This window comes from Colius striatus, chromosome Z (assembly GCF_028858725.1).
Source record: "Colius striatus isolate bColStr4 chromosome Z, bColStr4.1.hap1, whole genome shotgun sequence".
In the NCBI taxonomy this organism is placed as follows: Eukaryota; Metazoa; Chordata; class Aves; order Coliiformes; family Coliidae; genus Colius; species Colius striatus.
Window position 1 is genome coordinate 53,544,167 of NC_084790.1, and position 21,285 is coordinate 53,565,451.

Genomic DNA, 21,285 nt, shown 5'->3' on the forward strand with positions numbered 1-21,285 from the left:
ATGGTAGGGGATGGCTTGCACGTCTCTAGAACAAAACCCAGCGACCCAGCCCAGACTAGGGCATAAAGGCAGGGAAGGAGGCTGAGGTAGTGGGTTTGGGCACCACACTCCACCAGCCATGGCCGCAGGTTGTCAGCCTTTGGCAAGGCACATCGGCCACCTTTGCTCGCTGACCTGCGGCCCGGGGCTGGTGGGGTTCAACAGTGAAGCATTTCGGGCAGTGGTCCCGCCGCGAAGCGGTGTGGAGAGGAAGGGAGCGGCTCTCCTCTCCCTCTCTCTCTTCTCCTCTCCACGGCCCGTGCCCCGAGAGGACGCTCTGTGCCAGGCATAGCCCCAGCGGGGAATGCGGGAAAAGCCAGCGAGCGCGGTTAACCGGCAGCCGGCCCCACGCCGCAAGCCAGCTGGGCGGTCTGGGAGGCAGCGGGGCTGGGCTGGGGGGCAGAAAGGGCGGCAGGCAGGCTGAGGGGCGGGCGGAGGGTTGGGCTTTCTAGTTGCCAGGTGAGGTGCAACGTCTCCGCCTCCCCTCTTGTAAGCGCGCAGCAGCGCGGAGCGCAGGCAGGCAGTGCGGCTCGGCTCGGCTCGCCTTCGATCAGCTTGGCGCGGCTCGGCGCGGCTCGCCCCAGGCCCGTTGCCCACCGCTATGGCAAAAACGGGCAGGAAGGGATGCAGCTGCCCTGGATTCTTGAGGAAGAACTGGCTCCTGCTCAGCACGGTGGCCGCCGTGCTGATGGGTGAGTGGCGGGGGAAGGCAGGCGGCGCGGAGAGAGTACTGCGCCGCCGCCCCCCGCCCGGCCTTGCTCGGCACGTTATGGCCGTGCCTTGCCCGGCACGTTATGGCCCTGCCCGTCGCGAGGCCGGCGCGCCGGCCGGTGCCGCGGCAGGCAGGCGGAGGGGCCCGGCTGCCTTCCCCCGGCGGCGCGCAGCAGGCCGGCTGCGTTGCGCTGGGGCTGGGGCCGGGGGGTCGCGTAGCCGCGGCGGCGGGGATAGGTCCGCAGCGGCACGGTGCCGTGGTGGCCGGTCTGGAACGGGCTTTGTCGTGGGCAGACGCTGCGCCGCCCGCCGCCGGGCGATCCGGTGGGCTGCGGAGTACCGGGAGGCGAGGTGCCTCCTCCAGGCAGGCGTCCCTCCGGACTGCGTGGCAAAGGTCTGCCCGTCATCAGCGTAAAACCGTGTTACGGAAACCTGCGGGCGCACCGGGTGACGGTCAGCCCTGCGTGCGGGGCCGTCGTGGGATGACCCACGGCAAGCGGGCGCTGCCCTGCGCTGTGTTTCCACGCCTCGAGGGAATAGCAGCGTGCCCGATCGGGTTCGACCGTGGGGGAACCAGTGCGTGCTCAGGGCGGCCTCGGTTACTGTGAGGGCTGGAGCAGTAGAGAGCTGGACAGGAGAGCATTGGAAGTGGCTTTGGGCTGTCTCTGATGGCCTAAGCAAGCAACTCAACTGGAAAAGTTTGGCAATCCTAGCCGGCTTTCAGCGGGGTGTCATCGGGAAGACAGGAGGATTTCTCATCTGCTTGATGACAAGTTCTGGAAGGAGAAGTTAGTTGAAGGCCATCTTACTGAGTGTAGGTGGGAAAAAGGGCCCTGAGAAGCTGTCAGATGTCTTGGCTAAAGAGACTTCTCCGCAGGATATAATTTTTGTCCTAGTCACACACCCTCTTCATTTTCTCCCAATGATTATTTTTATGCTAAGCAAGGAGACCTTCCTTTGCATTATTGCTCCTGCAGAGAAATGCTGCTTGAAGTACTTCTTTAACAGCATTTGCTGTTCGGCGGGTCTCTTTCAGGTGACTTTTCTGGTGATTTGAATTTAGCTGGAATGTATCTATTTCTCTATGTGTTTGTTCAGGAGAGAATTATTCATTTGGAGTTCAAACCAGCTATTTATAAGCTGTGATCAGAGATGTACTTATATATGTTTTCCTTCACACGTTAAGTATTTGAAAGGTTTCGGAGCTTTTTTACCTCTTTAGTATTTGGAAATATTTTTGTGAATTCTGTACACCAAATACTAGTATCTTGCTTTGAAAATCCAGCTGTACTGGTGGGGAAGTGTGGATGTGTTTGCATGTGTACAGTTTTCATATACTCCTGTCCAGTAGACTTCTGTGAGTTACATAATTACTTCCCAATTATAGAAGTGCTTAAGAAATATTCCCCTTTTATAATCTTCAGTGAAGTGTGTTGTGAGATCCTACAAGGTGGTCATTCTGAGATGAGATTTCCCTGAGAGCCACAGAGCCTGCCAATGTGGGAACTGTTCCCAATCCCTCTAATACCCCATAGGAATTCACAGTGAGAGGGTAACACGCACCCTAGTACTGCCAGCATCTTTGGATTTCTCTACCTGCTACATTGTAATTAACAGTCCAGAACTCAGGTGAGCTCTGTAATATGGCAAAGAGGGTCTTCATAAACATCCACCAAGCTTTGGACCAAATTACATTTTGCAAATAGCTATGTATCCGCTGGTATTTTCAGTATTTCTTGGAGATTGAAAACGGGGACACAAGGAAAACAGTGAAATCCTTGTAAAGATGGCTCATTTGAATTGTATGTTATCTGTTACAGCTTGAGGAGTGTTTGTAATACACCTGGAGTCCACAAAGCCATCATAATTAAATTTACATATTTATTCCTTTGTAATATGCACTGGCAAATTGCTCTGAGGATTATTAATCTATTTAGTTCAGAAGAATAACTTAGCATTCATGAACAGAAGAGTATCCCTTACACTTTTGAAAGCAGAGAACATGTTTAGAATTTTCAGAAAAGTGTGCGTGAGTGGGGAGTGGAAATGTAAAAAGCAGTAAGCTGTGGACATGTATGAAAACTATCCAGCTGTGCTGCAAAGTGCCTGAAATTCCAGCACTATCACATGGGATCGTGATTTTTGCTTGTATTATTCAAAGAAAACAAAACTCGAGAGTCAACAGGTTATTTTTCTTACCTTTGTAGAAATTCAGGCCACCAAACTGATAGAGTGGAGAGACCTGTGAACTCATACTTGGAGTCTGAAATTGAATTAATTTTTGATTGAGGGCTAATTCTGAGGCTTTTGTTTTGCACCATTTCAGTGATGGATTTGCCTGAATACTGTGCCTGAGAAGCAAGTTTGTTGTTCATTGGTGCACACTCAAGGGCATGCAGTGGCTCATCTGTGTTGACCAGTGACTCAGAGATGGGATTAAGGCTTGTCTGCACCTCCTCTGTCTCACTACCCTTTTCTAGGAGGCAGAGAGGCAGGAGAGTAGCAGACTCACAGAATCACAGAATTTCAAGGGCTGGAAGAGACCTCAAAAGATCATCTAGTCCAATCCCCTGCCAGAGCAGGACCAGGTAGAGTAGGTCACACAGGAACTCCTCCAAGTGGGTTTTGAATGTGGGTTTTGAAGGAGACTCCACAGCCTATCTGGGCAGCCCCTTCCAGTGCTCCATCAGGCTCATGTAACTAGCTGTGAAAGGAGGAGTAACTTGCATCTCAGTTGGTCTTGCTTATCCCAAAGCTGCTGAGCTAACAGAAGCAGTTTAAAAGTCAACTTACTTCAAGTACTTCTTCAGCCTTTAATAAAGTTACATTGCATCCAGTTTGTACAGTGAAATCAAAATAAACCAGAAATATTCCTGAAATTTACTCACCCTGAAACAGGTTTCCAAAGGACAATTGCAAAGGGAGAGTTTAAGTCACACTTCATAGGATTCTCATAGAGCACCTATTTTTTATCACTGCTTTGTCTCCAAGAGGTCACTGCTGCAGTACAGCCAAACCAGTCATGAAGGTAAAAGGCTGATGATGTGTAAATACTTACTCATCCATTAATCTGTTGGTCATAGCCTCATAGCTTGTAGTCCTGGGTAATTTTTCATCAGGACAGCCTTTTCTTACAGTGGAAATTAAAGTACATATGGTGTCAGGCACTGAGTTGTGGTAGCACACTGTACTATAGTATTTTTATGTACATCTCTTTACATACTCAGTATGCACAAATAGGTTGCAATTTTTTGAATACTTTTATTTTTAAAATCTATGAGACCAATATATTAATGTAATAGTTCTGGGACAGAGAGCTTCTGGAGAGAGTCTAGCGCAGGGCCACCAAGATGATCAAGGGACTGGAGGATCTTCCTTATGATGAAAGGCTGTGGGAACTGGGGCTGTTTAGTCTAGAGGGAGAATCTCATTAATATTTGGAAGTATATATATGGTGGATGTTAGGAGGTTGGGGCATCCCTTTTTTTCTATTGTATCTAGCAACAGGACAAGGGGTAATGGGATGAAGCTGTAACACAAGGAGTTCCATTTAAACATAAGAAAAAACTCTTTTATTATGAGACTGAGGGAGCCCTGGCACAGGCTGTCCAGGGAGGTTGTGGAGTCTCCTTTCTTGGAAGTCTTCAAGACCCACCTGGACATGTTCCTGGGTTACCAGATCTAGGTGAACCTGCTTCTGCAGGGGGGTTGGACTAGGTGATCTCTAAAGTTCATTTCCAACCCCTCCCATTCTATGGGATTCAGTTTGCATAAATTTGCAGGTCACAGATGCCTTCTTTTTTCTTTTTTTTTTCTTTTTCATTTAACAGGGTATCTGTCTGTCACTTGCTAAACGAATTCTGAACTTCAGACGTCCATGATCCAGCCTGTGGCTCCAAAGCTGTTTTGGGCATTTTTTCACCCGCATATGCATAGGACGCCGAAGTTGTTCAGCCATTCATGGGGGAAATGTGAGGAATGCCTCGTTTAGGTTGATGCAGCCGCCAATCGCAAGAGATGGCGAATGGCAGGCATCCTATTGTTGGCCAGCCGTGAATCACATTTGTCAGAGGTACAGAAAGGCCGTTTCTGTGTGAGGCAGGGATGAACATGTTCGTGCTCTGCCGTGAACGCCCTCCCTGTTCGGTCGCGGCGCTTACCCATGGGGCAGTGGCCCGCGGCGTGGGCGCCGGGCGGGCGGGGCGCGGGGAGCTGTCCGAGGTACGCGGCGGCCCGCGACGGGCAGCCGGAGGCGGGGCGAGGGGCGGTGTCGAGGGAGGCCCGGCTGCCCCGGGGCGATGCAGCGCCTGCCTTCCGCCCCGCGGTGCGAGGCTCTGCCTTCTTCCCCGCCGGGTGAGGCTCTGCCTTCCTCCCCGCGGTGCGAGGCAGCCCCCACCCTGTGGGAGGGACTGAGAGAGGGAGGGGAGCGGTGGACGGCCCCAGCATGCCGGCACACCTAGTATTTACACCTCTGAAGTGAAGCTTCTTCAGGCACCACAGGATCAGAAACCTTTTACGTGTGGTTTCCGTGGAGGCAGGCATCAAATCTCTTTTTCTCCCGAGAGAAAATTAAAATATACGTAGTTTCTGTCTGTAAGACCAGCACTGCAGAAACTTGGAGTGGTGCAGCCATAGCTGTTTGCCAAAATTTGATGAATGTGACAGCCGCTGGAGCTTCTAGTTTGTGCTTCATGATATTACCCCAGCAGTCCATATGCCAAAAATGTATTCTCTTTAGATGAAAAATATTCTTTTATATTATACCATTAACTAGTAACTTCTCTCCAAAAGAATATATTTTGTTCGCACATCTGTGATTAAAGACCCAAATTGTTGGGTGCGTTCACACCTGCCAGCTGAAAGGCTAGGTCCCCCCTGTAATCAGATATGAGGATTTGACAGCTGCTTTTAAAAGACACTAGTTCCTTTAAAATTCTTGCATGTCAGAGCAGTGTCAGCACATGCTAGCATTACTGGAAACCCACCAGTGCGTTCTTACAGGAATGAGCAAAGATGACAACAAGAGAACAATTAGTAACATATCACCCTATTGACAGCTTCTCACAACACAGAAGGCCACCCTGAATCTAGGGACTTCACTATACCCCTGAGGGTGGGGGGTTTCCTTTGCAAGTGTAGCCTACAGCCTCTAAACTCCATTATCCTATAAAGCCTGTCAGTTTCTCCCATTAAGTTGTTTCTATCTTTGACAAGTGTAATTTAAAAATTCCACTTGAAGGGAAGAAGGCAGAGAGTTGTGATCAATGGGGTAGGGTCTAGTTGGAGGCCTGTGTCTAGTGGAGTCCCTCAGGGTTTGGTGCTGGGACATGTACTGTTCAATCTATTCGTAATGACCTTGCTGAGGGAACAGAGGGCACTGTCAGCAAGTTTGCTGATGATACTAAACCGGGAAGAGTGGCTGACGCACCCAAAAGCTGTGCTGCCATTCAATGAGACCTGGACAGGCTGGAGGGTTGGACAGAGAGAAATCTAATGAAATTCAACAAGAGCAAGTGTAGAGTCTTGCATCTGGGAAAGAATAACTCCGTGTACCAGCGCAGGTTGGGGAATGAACTGTTAGAGAGTAGTGTAAGGGAAAGGGACCTTGGGATCATGATGGGAAGCAGGATGAGCATGAGCCAGCAATGTGCCCTCGTGGCCAAGAAAGCCAATGACATTCTGGGATGTATTAGAAGGGCTGTGGTTAGTAGGGCAAAAGAGGTTTTCCCCCTCCTCTACTCTGCCCTTGTCAGACCACATCTGGAATACTGTGTCTAGTTCTGGTCCTCTCAGTTCAAGAAGGACACAGAGAGAGCTGCTGGAGAGAGTTCAGTCCAGGGCCACAAAGATGATGAAGGGAGTGGAGCATCTCTGTTATGATGAAAGGCTGAAGGAGCTGCAGCTCTTTAGCTTGGAGGAGACTGAGGGGTGACCTCATTAATGTTTACAAATATGTAGAGGGTAAATGTCAGGAGGATGGAGCCAAGCTGTTCTTAATGATAGGACAAGGGGCAATAGGTATAAGCTGGAACACAAGAGGTTCCAAAGAAACACAAGGAAGAATTTCTTCACTGTGAGGATGATGGAGCACTGGAACAGGCTGCCCAGATGGGTTGTCTCCTTCTCTGGGGACATTCAAAACCCACCTGGATGATTTCCTGTGTGACCTACTCTAGATGGTCCGTCTCTGGCAGGGGGGTTGGACTAGATGATCTTTTGAGGTCCCTTCTAACCCTTAAGAGTGTGTGGTTTTGAATATGAAGTAAGACTTCACTGTCTTTCATTTCCACATCCTCCTACCTTTACCAATAAGTGACCAAATAGCTTAGTTTAAGCTGTCTTTGGTACCATATGTCTGTGCTTGCACAATACAGTGTGAAGGTTGCAAACAGTGAAGTAGATTAATTACTTCTCAAAATACACTAGTAAAAACAGAACTCTTCTCTTCACAGCAGGAAAAAAACCCCAAGATAATATAGTAAAGCAAAGGAATTACTACACTGTCAGTTTCTTACAAGTATAGTTGTAAAGCAAATATTTTATTATTTTCTTCATTTCTGAAGTGTAACATTTCGTTAATTTTGAATTTGTAACAAGTGAAGACCAGACATCCCGAATCAACCCTGGCAGCACAGAAATTATAACAGAAGACTGGTTTCTTCCTGGTGTGATTTAGGGCACCATGGGTAGTACTTAACGCTTTTGATGCCTCTTTAGACAGTTGTGCTATTTGTTTGTCCTCTGTGTCACACTGCATGGTTTGATATGGGATGGGTTCTGTTCAGAAATGTGCAAAACCCAGCAATTCTGAAAGAATGTCTAAGTTTGATTTTAAAGACAGAAAGTGCAGAATGGCTAACAGTTTCGTCTGGGAGTTTCCCATACTACTGAGGATCAAAATGCTCTGAACCACAAACTCAGGCAACATAAGAAACCAAAGATAACTAAATAAAGCATGGTGCCTCTTTTGCTTTTTTTAAAGAAAACCTAACTTCTGCTTGTTCTTCTGGCACATCCATGTGTTTTGTGTCTTGTTTTAACATAAAGCTTGGGTTTTACTTTATGTGAAGAGCTGAACTTTTAAATAAACTTTTATATAAGGGCAGCTTTGGAAGGAGTGAGCATTGGTTTAAAGGCTAATTTATGCTTTGCAAAGCCCCAAAGCTACAAAAGTCAAAGAAACATTTTTTCCATTTAAAATAGTAACACCAATATTTATTAATATTTTCCAATTCCCAACATTATTTAAGGGAAAATACTACAATGTAATTACAGTTTTGTGTTGTTTTCTGTTAACATCTTAAAAAAGCAGAGAGGCCCTTTCATCTTATATACCCCCCAAAATAGACGAATTTCAGGTTGAGACTACACACAAACTTACACTGTTCACAAATCTACCTTTTTTTAAAGAAACAGAAGCCTCATAGGCTTTGTGGAAGGTGTTCTTACTTATGGCCCCACAACAGCATCTCATGCTGTGAGATCACATCTGTGTCAGGGCTATATTGGACTTAGTCTTCCAAATTTATTTTTCTAGACTACATTGTTCCACATGTTGCAGATTCCACAACAGCCGAATAGCATGCCAGAAGGTTAAATGTGAAAACAATTTCTGTGGATTATAGCTAATCAAAGTATTTTAACAATATATTGCAAAACATAGGTTTCATGGTCTTTTCATGCTTTTGGAACCACAAACAACCCAACCTTGCTTAATCTGAACTAATTTTGTAGGTCTTATCTCTGATTTCACAACACTTTGATGTCTTAGTTGGTTTCAGCATAATGATGTTTCTGTATGTCACTATCAGTCTCTCTTTAGTTTGCTTTCCTCTGTATTGACTTTCCATCTGCTTTTATCTTTTTATTACAGTCAGAATCATTTCCCTGCCCTTCCAGAGAGGGGGTAGCTAAAGCAGTGTGTCCTGTTTACTGTTCTCTCGCTCCTTACAGTTTAAAACACAAACTGTAAGAAGTGTCAGAATCTGGCAGATATTCCCAGTTACCTGCCTTTCACCTTTCTTATACCATTGCCAACCAATTAGTTTCTCTTGTGTTTTGGAGGTTCTTAAACAAAGATGTATTTTCTCTGATATGATCTGCTGAGCTAGTATCTCTTTGAGCTACACAGGATATACAAAGTTGCTCACACAGCTTTGGAATAGCAAGCAAATCCTCTGGAAAGGGCTTTTAAAAGAAGATAAGAAGCTTTAAATTTTGGTGTGGCTAAGGAAAGATGCCATCGGTGTTGTAATATGTTTGTGTACAGGTAAGCAAAATGTTAGAAAGGAACACCAGAACTGGGAACTTGACAGTATCTGAAATGAGTGACAAAAGGGATCCAAATGAATGCAAAATTGTAAAACTGAGTGGATTTGGAGACGTGAAAGAAGCAACAAGACCTGAATATATCTGGATGACTGCAGAGGAGAGAGGTTATAGTTAAAGAAGGCTCCCAAGTTACAGAGGAGTGAGGAAGAACTGTAGTGGTTTTAGAAGTAACAGCTGAAAGGAGTCACGGGGTAGGTCTGCAAAAGGAGGGCAAGTTAGCGTTGCAACATTACATTTCATTTTTACTGTAAACACAAGAGTGAGATAGAAAGGTACTTCAGGGGTTATTACATCTAGCCTACTGTTGCTGCAGGTTGCATCATTTTAGATAAGCTTCTGCAACATGTCATGCTCCACCCTCAAGCTGGATAGGCTTCTTGGTGCTGCACATCCTCCTAGGAAGCTATATTCACCAGTCTGATTGTTGAAAGCCTTAACATTTCCAGTGTAAATGTATTCAGGTTCAATATGCATCCATTTGTTAAAATATTGCTCTTTCTCTGCTCTCCAGCCATTTTCTGTGTTTCTAGCTCACTCATCCCCATTGGACAAACCAAGCTCTTTAATATCCTTTCAGAAGGTAGGCTTGTCATTGTTTTCATCACTCTATGATCCTTCTTTGCGTGTGTTCCGGTTTGAGCTCACTTCTCCTGAAGTTTCAAGGAGGTTGACACACTATTCCCCAATAGAACAAGTGCTTTCACCAAATTCATGACCAAATGGTAGGTTATATCACTGGGTGGGAAAGAATTGTCCTTTTCCCTGGATTGGTTAATTTAGTCTTGATGATACAGTGTTTATTAAGTTGTTAAGTACTGAACTTCATGATTCTAATGAGTCACCAACTTTGTTGAAAAGCTGTGAGAGGCAAATTTTATCTTTGATACATCTTAATTTATCTTATCAGAGTTAGGACTAGCCAAAGAAGGAATTCTTCACAATTCTCTGTATTTTTCCTGTATGTTAATGAAGTGTTCCTATAGGTAGGTTCTATATGGCAGATCTCACCAGTCTACTGTGCTGATGAAGCATGATCATAAAGGGTTTTTTTCTTCCCTTCAACTGTATTCTGCCTTGGCTTTCTCAGAAGTTGCCTCTGCATACTGAAAATATTTGGAGAATATGTACACATGAAATTAATCTACAGCATATTTAGATAAATGAGAAGAAGTTAAGAGTGCAGTAGGAGGCACTGTTATCAAACTGCGCAGCCATCTGCACGTTGCCATTCAGGGGGAACACTGGTTCAAGTTTCAGCAGGACTGTGGTCACTCATAGTCACAAGGGAATGACTGTTACTTCCCTTTTCCTGGCTGAATGAAGTTAACTACACATGATTTGGATAAGGGGGGTGATGGGTCAGGTGCAGGTATGCACGACAGAGAGCCTGCTCTGTGTTATCAGTGACTGCTACCAGCTGCTCCCAGTTATCAGCCCTGCTCCAGGCTGCTCCTGCAGCACAGAAAGCAGCAGCAGTTACCTGACATCTACAAATGCAGTGGTCTTCACACCTGCTGTGAGTAAGGGGAGTACCCCACACTGGAGAAGCTGGTTTTTCCTCCTCTGGATAGTGCTCCTCCTTGCCTTCATTCCTGGAGGACCATTACAGGGAGTCATTGTCCACTCAAACTTTTCCTGCACTGCAGTCCGTTGGCAGTGTGTCATTTTTGTGAAGGAATTTACAACTGCTGCACTCTTAACAGGTTAACCAGAGAGAAGACACAGGGGATTTCTCCACAGCAGAGGAATAATCATGCCTTCCTCTAATACATTCCTACTAAATATTTTTTTCAATAGACCAAGGTATGACTTGGTAATTTTATTCTGGAAGACTTCTGAGAGGTCTTCACTCCACATATCTTTGTAAGCATGATGGTAGTCTGGGCAATGCCAGCATCCAGAAAGTTAAGATCAGTTCTGTGCAATTACACCGCAGAGACTCTAAATCCTGCCTGATTTTTTTTCAGTCATTGGTATTTTTATTGGAAGAAGTAGTAATTCTCGAGTAGACAATAAAACTATCAAGTAGATAGTAAAACAATAAAGTGCATCACATTGGAAAATATTTAAAATAATGGAAAGAGATGAATTATTAAAGAGAAATAATAAGTTTATTGTTATAAGTAGTTGTTTCTTTTGTACTCTCTATTTCAGTGTTCTGTAGTTGTCGCTGTGTATGTCGTAGTTAAAAGATAGCTGGGTACATTACAGGACTTGAGAGAGAGAAGAAATAAAATATACTTTACAAAATGTTACTGAAGAACTGAGAGTGTGTCACAGACTGTAAAAATCTTGCCTGCCCGTGCTGCAATTTGACATGTTTACATTGAGTGTTTTGTATTGTGTTTCAAATCAAGTCACTGAACTCTGTTTGCCAGCCCATTCAGTCCTATGAATCACTGGCTGTAAAGGTAATTCAGTTAAGACCTACCCGTTCAAGAAATAGTTGTATCTTAGTCTGTCACGTGTACATCATACCGTGTAAAATCACATGATGTTTGATCACTCTGATAATAGCACTACAGTACAACAACTAACATCAGGTTTGAACCATGAGATGTGCCCACATTTTTTCTTCTTTCAATGCTACATCAAAGGAAAATTCCTATAATTCCCACAATGTCTATCAATATCAGCCAGAATCATTAACTGATCCAGTGAAGGGGAGTTTCTACATGCTGGAATTATATGACAGGAAACCACAATAAAAACCACAACTTTTTTTCAGAGAGGGTCGTGGTGTAATTTAGAACAGATCATTTTATAAACCAGATTATTTTTTTTTAATCTAGAAGGATATGTTGGAATTCTTTTTTCATTGTCTTCATGGTTCATTCTGAAGGATCACTCCCATAATAAAGTCAGTGGGAGTTGAAGGTGACGTGCTATTTCTGAGGTGTCATGCACACTGACACAGTGAGAACTCCGGTAAATTAACACCATGCATCACAGGTCAGTGTCATCCATAAGTACAAATAACAAGTTGTGGAGTTTTACGCATTAGATACCAGTTTTATCTGGTTTATATTTATATTTTTAGTGAGAAATAGGACCAGACATGTCCATATATGGACAGCAGTTACTTGTTTCTAAATCATGATTTGTTTTACCTTCAAATGAAGGTAAAGAAAGTAAGGGTGCATAGTATCATGGCATCTTATTATCAAAGCTGTAAAGAGATTCTGAAGAGCATCTGGCCCACAGCTGTAGTGGTGGAAAGCAATTAACTACGGTCACATCATACTGCGTGTTCTGAACAGATTCAGCTACTCGGGCTTTCCGAGTTTTTGAATTCAAGATTGGAATTGTGTTGACCTCACATAATCATAGAAAAAAGGCTTTAGGATTTCGGTATCACTCACTGAAAAACAGTAAACAGTATCCACATTTGGTTGCTCAAGTGGCTGCTGAGAGGGCAGTACATTTTTATAAGTTTACAATAGCTGTAGGATAATATGTGATACTCACCATGTGTGCTAGTATAGCTGAGACCCTGAGATTATGGAATTTGTTTAAATAGGATGTGTGCTTCTTTTTTTTAACTTGTTTCCAAATCTGTGGCACAAACTGAAGAACATTACTTGAAGAAAAATTTAATCCTATGTCCTACTTGTTCCCATGCAAATAATTTATCCTTGTAATGAAACATCATTTCAGAAATAACAGCAATTTTCAAAAAGATATACTCTAGATATAGGGCAGATTGTGATAAATGAGTATTCACCAAATATCCCAATATGACAATTGTCTTTGCAGGTATGCAGACCCTTCTACATATAATGATCTCCAAAGATGCATTTTACCTAATTTCTGTGGTTCACTCACTGCACACACATACACAGGCCAGACTGGTTCTGATACCTTATTGCACACAGCCATCATCTCCTAGGCCTTGGAAAGCCTAAGGCTTGGCAGATGTGATCCATGGAGTGCTACATGCAATGCAGCCAGTTGCAGGTGTTATCCCCTTGCACTGCTCTCTTCTTCTTTTTCTCTGGGTAAGACCAAAAAAAAAAAAGGGTCCTCTCATAATGAGGAAGCCTAAATTCCCTCTGGCTTTTTATGCTGAGAATCCTTGAACTACCTGAAAGATGGGTGCCAAAAGATTCTCTTCATATGCTCATTTTCAGGGTTTTTTCCTACTGTTTTTCATCTATTACCCTTCTCATTCTCACCCTTCACCCATCTTAGTCTGTATTTGTGGCCTTCCTTTACAGGATTTTCTGTCTATTGATAAGCATGTAAAAAAGACTATGTGCCACCTAGGGGAGTAGTGCCAAGGAGTCAAGGCACATGTTGTTTCATACGGGTTCAGGCAAGACAACTGTCCTGTTGCTACTTGATGCATTGCAACACCAGACTGTACCTTTCTTTTTCTGTCACTAACTGCTGGGACATAAAACATAAGCACTATGCAATACAGCACGTGCTGTACAGTGCACAGTTGCAAGGAGCTATTTGCCTTAGAAAGTTAAATAAAAATGTAGGATTGTACTGGTTTTTTTCCACATTCATCCTTCCCTTCTGCCTAGTAGTCCAGAAATTAATGATATGTGCTATTTAGCTGTAAGTAGAGGATTGGTCTTGTGCTAAAAATCATAGCAGTACTTAGCAAGGTGAGGGGATAGGGAAAAAAAAAACAATTTAGCATGAACAAGAAGAAAGTGATTGAAACTGAGGAAAGAGGAAGAGGGCAAGCTGGAAAAGTGATGCTTTGCTGTTTAAAAAATGCAGAAGTAAATTAATCTATACATGAAGAGAAAAATCAAAAGAAAGCAAAATCACAATGCATAGTAGAGGCTTTGCCTCCGGTAAAGTATTTGTACATGTAAGAATTAGTTTCAGAAATGGTGGAGTATGAGTAGCATCTATGTAGCTAACAAAAGAAATCTGTCTATACTTTCCTAGGGCTGCTGTAATCACTGTGATGTTAAAAACGCTGGTGACTATGAGAATTTATTTATGCTGGGCCACACTTCTTTCTGTGTATCCTGTTCCCAAGGAAGAAAATTCTAGTTGAACTTGGTTATTGAGATGAGGATAAAAAAGTTCTATGTATGTCCAGTGCCAGTACATAAGGAAATTTATTTTTCCAACTTTCTAGCCTTTAATTCTTACTGTTACAAAATATTTTTTTCTTGTATTCCCAGTCTTAATTTGAGCAACAAATGTTAGATACTAGCTCCACTTAAAAGGTAGCTGCATTTTACTGAATTTTTACATACTACACAATTTCAAGTTTGGTAAAGGAATAACATGAACAAGGAAGTGGAAATTACAAAAGATTGTTGGAACAAGGAAGTGTATTCTCAGTTATTGCCACAAGATAAATAATATCCTCACCACCAAAAATTAAACAAATATAAATGTGCAAGTCAGAAAGCTTAAGGAAACCCTGATAAAACTGAGAGCAGATGAGAAGTTTTTGTAGTGAAAGACAACTCTGAAGAATGCAAATAAGTGTGACTCTTTCTACTTGCTAGTAATCCTGCCAAATATACAATGATAAACTTCACAGCTGGTCAAGTATGACAGTCACCACATGGAATGAAAGGCACAGCATTAGAACATGTCCTAGTCATGCCTGGAATTACACAACTTTTAATAAACTTTCAGTCTAGTCATGGTGCAATTTAAGCATCCTAAATTGTAAGAATATTTGAAGACATGGAGGTTACCTTTACACTTAGGTTCAGCTATTTATGCTGGTGTTTTCAGGATTAAAGCCTTAGCAACTGACTTCAGTACATCTCACCAGTTTACGAAAAGAGCTTTATCTTGCTCCGGCTTATCTTAAAGTGCAGAGAAATTGTTTTCAGCACATTTAGTTCAGTCACTAGATTAGAGGTCATTGTCTCTTATCGTTCACTGATCAAGGCCATTTACATAATATTACAAATATCTTCAAGGCTATTAAGATTCAAGATCATTGCAAGGAATTCAAATTATCTGTGTTCACTGGCACAGACAACACCTAAATCAGAAATCTTAATAGTTGCTTAAAGCAACTTGTTTGCCTGAAAGCTTACCTTGCTCATTTTCTATCTTTTTATTAACAGGAAAGACTTGGTAGGAGTTTATAATCTGCACCTATTTTCTTTCAACTTGTTTTTGCAGGTGCAGATAGAGCACAGAAAATAAGGTTCATTTTCTTTTTGTGCTCTCAGAGTCAAGTTCTGTGACGGTAACTAGTAGTTTATATTTCTGCATTGACCAATATTCAGATAGCATGTGATCTAGCACAGACCATAGTAATAGTGAATCTTTAGGGAGGTATTTTTGCAAAAATCTGTACTGTAAAGAATATAAATTAGTTTCTTGTTTAGTAGCGAATCTGATATGGGATCCCCATCTGTTTCCTTCAGCATCAACAGCATGGACCACTTGTCTGGATTTGCGTAAATCTGGTTTTGAACCTGCTAGCATTGTCTGCCTTCACAGCTTCAGTCACTTAAAATAAGGAACACATCCTGTAAGTGTTTTTAGTCAAACCTTGGACTGCTTGAGCAACATCTAGCTTAAGTGCCTTGTATACCATCAAAAACAGAACTAAGGGAAGAGGTCTTGAGCACTAACAGCTTTCTGGGAATCCTGCAAGTTTACATGAGTCATCAAGGCTGGTAGTGGCAGACTGGTAGCACCTTCTTGTACTGCTGTACTAATTCTGCTGCAAAGTAAGTGTCACTGATGTCACTAAAATTCCAAAGGAAGTAAATAATTCCATGAACTTCAGTAAGGCTGTCCGTATGAGTAAGACCTTTCGTCATTCATTGGGTAGTGAAAGGTTCTGAGTTGCGGTGTCTGTTCCTGAATCCAGTTAGAAATTGAGTCTCTTAATACTTAGTTTAGATAATGCTTAGGAATGAAGCATTACAGAGTTCATATGCAAAACAACAGTCATAATACTTTCTGAATGCTGATGAACACATTTCCTATACCAGTGATTTTCATTTGAAAATTTGGGTGAAAATAAAGATATTGACCGTCAGACTGAATAAATGCATCTTTTGGACTGTGATTTATTTTCTTTTGGTAGAATTCTTACTTGTAGTTTATCTGAGAAGCTAGAACTGATAATTCCTTTAATCCAAAGATAAGAGGAAATATGAAGATGCTGCATGTCATGGCTCAATCACTGATTGAAGTTACAGCCTGTTATTTTGTGGATCAGTCACATTTTGGAATGAGTGTGAAATTGAGTGGAATGAGTGTATTTTTGTTCATCAGATTCCTGGAAATTATGAAATTAGATTAGTTCTTTTAATCACACTCTCTTATTATATAGAGCAGCAATTACTGAAAATATTGCTGCTGGGTACACATTTTCATCAGTGCAGACTATCTGTTCATATCCGATCATTTTCTTTCTTTGATATTTACTAATGTTTTATATTATATTGTTGGTGGTCTTTTTTAATGCCAGTTATGGGTCTTCTAGAGCTAGCAAAAGCAAGTAAAAAGTCACTGAATGACTGGACTGATAATCACAGGGCATAATCAAGATTTTTCCAAAGACATACCTAAAGACATCCTCCAAGCTAAGAATTATACATGTTACTACTATGCCTGTCATCAATATCTATAGAACTGAAATGGACACATTGATTCTCTAATTCACTTCTTAAGATCCATCCTCACTGTAAAAAATGTGCCTATTGCTCACTTTTTTTGTTTTACTGCTTCTGCCGTATTTTTCCTCCTTTTCCCCCATGTCTCTACTGTAAATTACTGCTAATTTGTGACACTTTTTAATGTGCCTTTTAGGTATTGGAGTCGGAGTTCTAGTACGGGAATATGGCAAACTGTCTAACCTGGATAAATTCTACTTTTCCTTTCCTGGGGAAGTGCTGACAAGAATGCTGAAACTCATCATTCTGCCATTAATCATATCAAGTATGATCACAGGTATGACTGAAAATGTGCCGTTAGCAGATGAGATTATTGTTGTGGTTTCATCTTTTTTCTAAAAGTACTAACCTTTAAAAACAATCTGATGGAACTCCAATTAAAAGTGTTGTTTGCATAAATTTTTATTAAGGTTTCTATTTATAATGATAATAGGTTTGGAAGGATTAGCACCATTATTTGGTAATTAAGTTATAAAGAGATGTGAGATAATAACTTGCATGCTTATAGATTCTTGTATCTCTTTGTGTATATCTTGTATCAGCTCACATGAGGTACCTTGCATGAGCTCTGGAGTTTGCTGTTTCTATGGGTCCATTCAATTCACTAACCTGACAGAAAAGTATAAATTAGGAAAAATAAATAACATTAAAAAATATGTTTAGTATGCTTGGTTGAAAGAAATTTTGGAGAAGTACAAGGTAGTGGGGAGGGAGATCGTGTGGCCAGGAAAGGGTTATGGAATGATGGGTAAAACTTCCCTCTTTTGGAAGAAGCAAGCAAGCTTCTTGGAACCCTGTCAAAGCATGCTAGAATTTGCTAATAGCTCACCCAATAGGAAAGATTTTGAAAGAGTTGCCAGAGGGAGCCCAATGCAAAAAACCAGAACCAAATGTCAAATACCCTTTCTGGGAAAAAAAAAAAAAAAGAAAAAGAAAAGAAAAGGTGAAGAGAGCCAAACAAACTTGTCTTTATTCTTTAAGCCTTTACTGAGGGAACAAGGGTTGTGACTAAGTTTCCTTGAGCTGCCTACAGTGAATCAGGACACATTTGTCACTATACTGTCCACTTTAATCTCCAGAAAGCCTGTATTTTGGAAATGCATTTGTGTCCAGATGTTTGTTATCTGGTTGGATTATCATGGGACTATATCAAACATTTTCTGCAGAAGATGAAAGTATGTTGTGGTCAGAAAATGAAAATGGAATTTTTATCATGCTGTGAAAGTGCTTTTGAGAATAAGATATTGAATACAAAGTCTCAAACTCTTCAAAGGTCATTGCCAAAAATAGCAGTAATTTCAGCAGCACACCTCAAAGCGGGCATGTGACAGAAAGAGCCTAAGGAAAGCTGTCAAGGCCCTTAGGATGTACCTATAATGCAGGGTGACAGGAATCCAGTGTTAGGATTGAAACAGAGAATGTGGAGACCTGCAAGATGAAGGCATCACGAAAGGAAAGCTGCAGGAGGCAGTGACAAATGACAGCAGAAAATAGTCAAGGGCTGAGTCCAAAGAAATGAAGGGGCATGTAACAGTTGCTAGTATGTAAAGAAGAACAGAGAGAGTAATAAAAGGACTTGAAGTTTTAAATGAATGGACAGAACAGCATCAATTTTATGTAGAGGAGAAAATGAGATAGAAAGCATAAGAAAACTGAACTGTACTTTTGTCATATTGAACTTGAGTCTTACAGCAGATCCAGGAAAATCTGCCAAGATAAGGCTAATGCATTTCTTTTTTTGAGAAAGCTTTTATTTGTGTCTGAAGTTGGGCCTTTGTCTTCAGTAATAAACTGGATCATTAAGACAATAATGAAATTAGTTGTTTATTAAATGTATCCCCGACCAGCACTTGTGACAGAAAACAAGAATAATGCTGTTAAAAATATTATGCTGCTGTTTAATGTTTAACATTCCAGTATGAGTAAACTGCATTTGTAACTATCAATGCGAGCCTGAATTTAGAGATTGCAGATTACAGGAGTTAAATTCATTTACAAACATGAGAATGAGATGCTCTGGTTCTGACCTCAGCATATTCAGTTTACCTGGAAAAGAAGCACATATTTTTTTTCTACACTTCTATGTTAGATTTTTAGTCAAGAAAAAGGGAACAAGATTGATAAAGGTGAGAATCTACTTCAGTGTGTAGAGCTCTGCTGCTTTTGAAGACAAAAACTCTATCTGTCTCTGTGCTATTGATGCTGATATGTGTGGAAAGCAAATGGAGCAGGCATGTCCGTGCATGATGATTTTCATTTTTCACCTACATGCTTATTCAGGATGTTGATGAGATATTTTGCCTCCTGTAAAAGAAATATTGTAATCTCTCAAGCATCAGATATGCATATTCAAATGGACTAAGTAGGCCTATGTATAATCATGAAGCACAGTAGTCATTTTTTATGTTTCACACAGTCATACAGGATGGTTGAGGCTGGAAGTGACCTCTTGAGACCATCTAGTCCAGCCCACTCAGGGTCATCTGCTGGCCTGTGTCCAGTCCGGGTTTTAATATCTTCAAGCATGGAAACTCCACAGCCTCTCAGGGCAATATGTTTGACTAGCCTCACAATAAAACAGTGTCTTCCCATTCAGATGAGATTTCATGGGTTTTATTTTTTGCCTGTTGTCTTGTGTCTTGCCTCTGGGAACCACTGAAAAGAGTCTGACTCTGTCTTCTTCCCTTGCACCATTCTGGTATTTATACACATAAATGAGATCCTTCTGAGCCTTCACTTCTCCAGGATGAACAGTTGCAGCCCTCTAAGCCTCTTCTCATGTGAGAGGTTCTGCAGTCCTTCCATCATTTTTGTGAACCCTCACTGGGCTCACTCCAGTAAGTCCATCTCTTTTACTGAGGAACTCAGAACTGAACACAATACTCCAGGTGTAGCCTCACTAGTATTGTGTTTAGGGAAATGATTACTTCCCTCCACAGGCTGGCAGTGCTCTTCATAATGCTGCCCAGGAGACTGTTGGCTGCCTTTGCTATGACATGTCGCTATCTTATGGTCAGCTTGTCCATCAAGACCCCCAGATCCTTCTCTGCAGAGCTGTTCTCCATACAGTCAGCCTCCAACATGTACTGGTGCCATGTATCCACATATGTAGAGCTCCGCATTTGTCCTTTTTGATCTTCATGAGATTTCTCTCATCTGAATTCTCCAGCCCATCCATGTGCCTCTGAATGGCAGTATAACCATCCCAGATATCAGTCGCTCCTCCCACTTTTCTGTCATCTGTGGACTTGCTGAGGGTGCACTCTGCCCCATGGTCTGAGTCACTGATGAAATGTTAAACAGTATTGGCCCCAGTGTGGACCTCTGTGGTACAGCAGTAATGACTTCCCTCCAACCAGACTTGTGCTGGTGATCACAATTTTCCATGCCTGGCCATTCAGCCAGTTTTTCGCTTCACCGTAATTATCTAACCTGTACCTGATCAATTTTTTTCTGCAGGGATGTTATGGGAGACACTGTCAAAAGCTTGACTAAAGCCAAGGTAGACGACATGATCTCTTTGCAGTTCTGGATTGTAGTGCTAAAGCAAAAGTCACACTTTAAAAAATACTATAAAGAATAGAACAAGGAGTGATATTCAATTTTATTTAAGGAGGATCCAGGAGATGTCTTCAGCTATGTCTTAAAACAAGTCAGGCACCTCACTGTTAGTGACAGAGGCACATCTCTCTGCATTTGGCTGTGAACCTTCCCTTGAGTGAGATACAGAAGTATTTTCCTCAAATGTAACCTCATCATTATTGACTAAATGTAGGGCATACAAAGCTGTAACTGCAGTCTGTGTGCTGTCTCTCTTTGGTGGACCCAGATATGTTGTGAATATGCCCACCTACTCAGGACTGGCATATTGTGCAGACTGCTGTAGAGCTTATATCCAATGACCACAACTGTCGGAACTGTGTACAGGTTCGAATGCTCAGTGGCAGATGTTTAGGGTCGCAATACGTAAGAAGTAACTGCTGCACAACTAGTGACAGCACATCAACTGGTGCTGAATGATTGTCTCTTTAGTTCATAAGCTAAGAGGATGTTACTTAATTCACCATGAGACAAAGTTGTGCCATTAAGCCTTTAATGATGGCCATGTTATTGAGCCTTTGCCACAGTTTAAGAGTGTGCACAGAGACAATTGCAATGGCTCATTTGGTGCATAACTGTAACCAGACCATGGTGTTGGGTTCAAAGGCATCTAGGACGTTTTGATGCCTATAGGAATCTATTTTGTGAATGTATGTCATGTCAAAATACTGTATTTTGGTGACAACATTTTTTGCAGAGGAATCGCCAAGGCATTATTGAAAACAAAATTTGTAGTTTTCTTTTTAGGATTAGAGTGTCCTAAAAGGTAACGTCACAACCCGAAAGGCATCAACTTAACACATACGCTCTTGAGATAATGAGCTCTGCACAAACATGTTTCCTATGACCAGATCCCTGTTCATTACAGTGATATAAATCTAGCCCACTGCAGAGACATTGATAGTGGGAATCATTCCTTGAGATTCCATGAGTTTCTGCAAAATGTAAACTATTAGTGATTTTAACTTGTTGGGGA

At 42.0% G+C, this 21,285-nt stretch overlaps 1 protein-coding gene across 1 annotated transcript in view; it reads left to right on the plus strand.

Annotated features, from left to right (window-relative positions):
• The first annotated feature begins 640 nt into the window (after positions 1-640).
• Positions 641-21,285, plus strand: part of SLC1A1 (solute carrier family 1 member 1) — a 50,727-nt gene continuing 30,082 nt past the window's right edge. Inside the window, exons 1-2 of the mRNA XM_062017665.1 lie at positions 641-731; positions 16,846-16,986. Of these exons, the coding sequence (XP_061873649.1) occupies positions 641-731; positions 16,846-16,986 (232 nt within the window). The remainder of the gene's footprint in view (positions 732-16,845; positions 16,987-21,285) is intronic.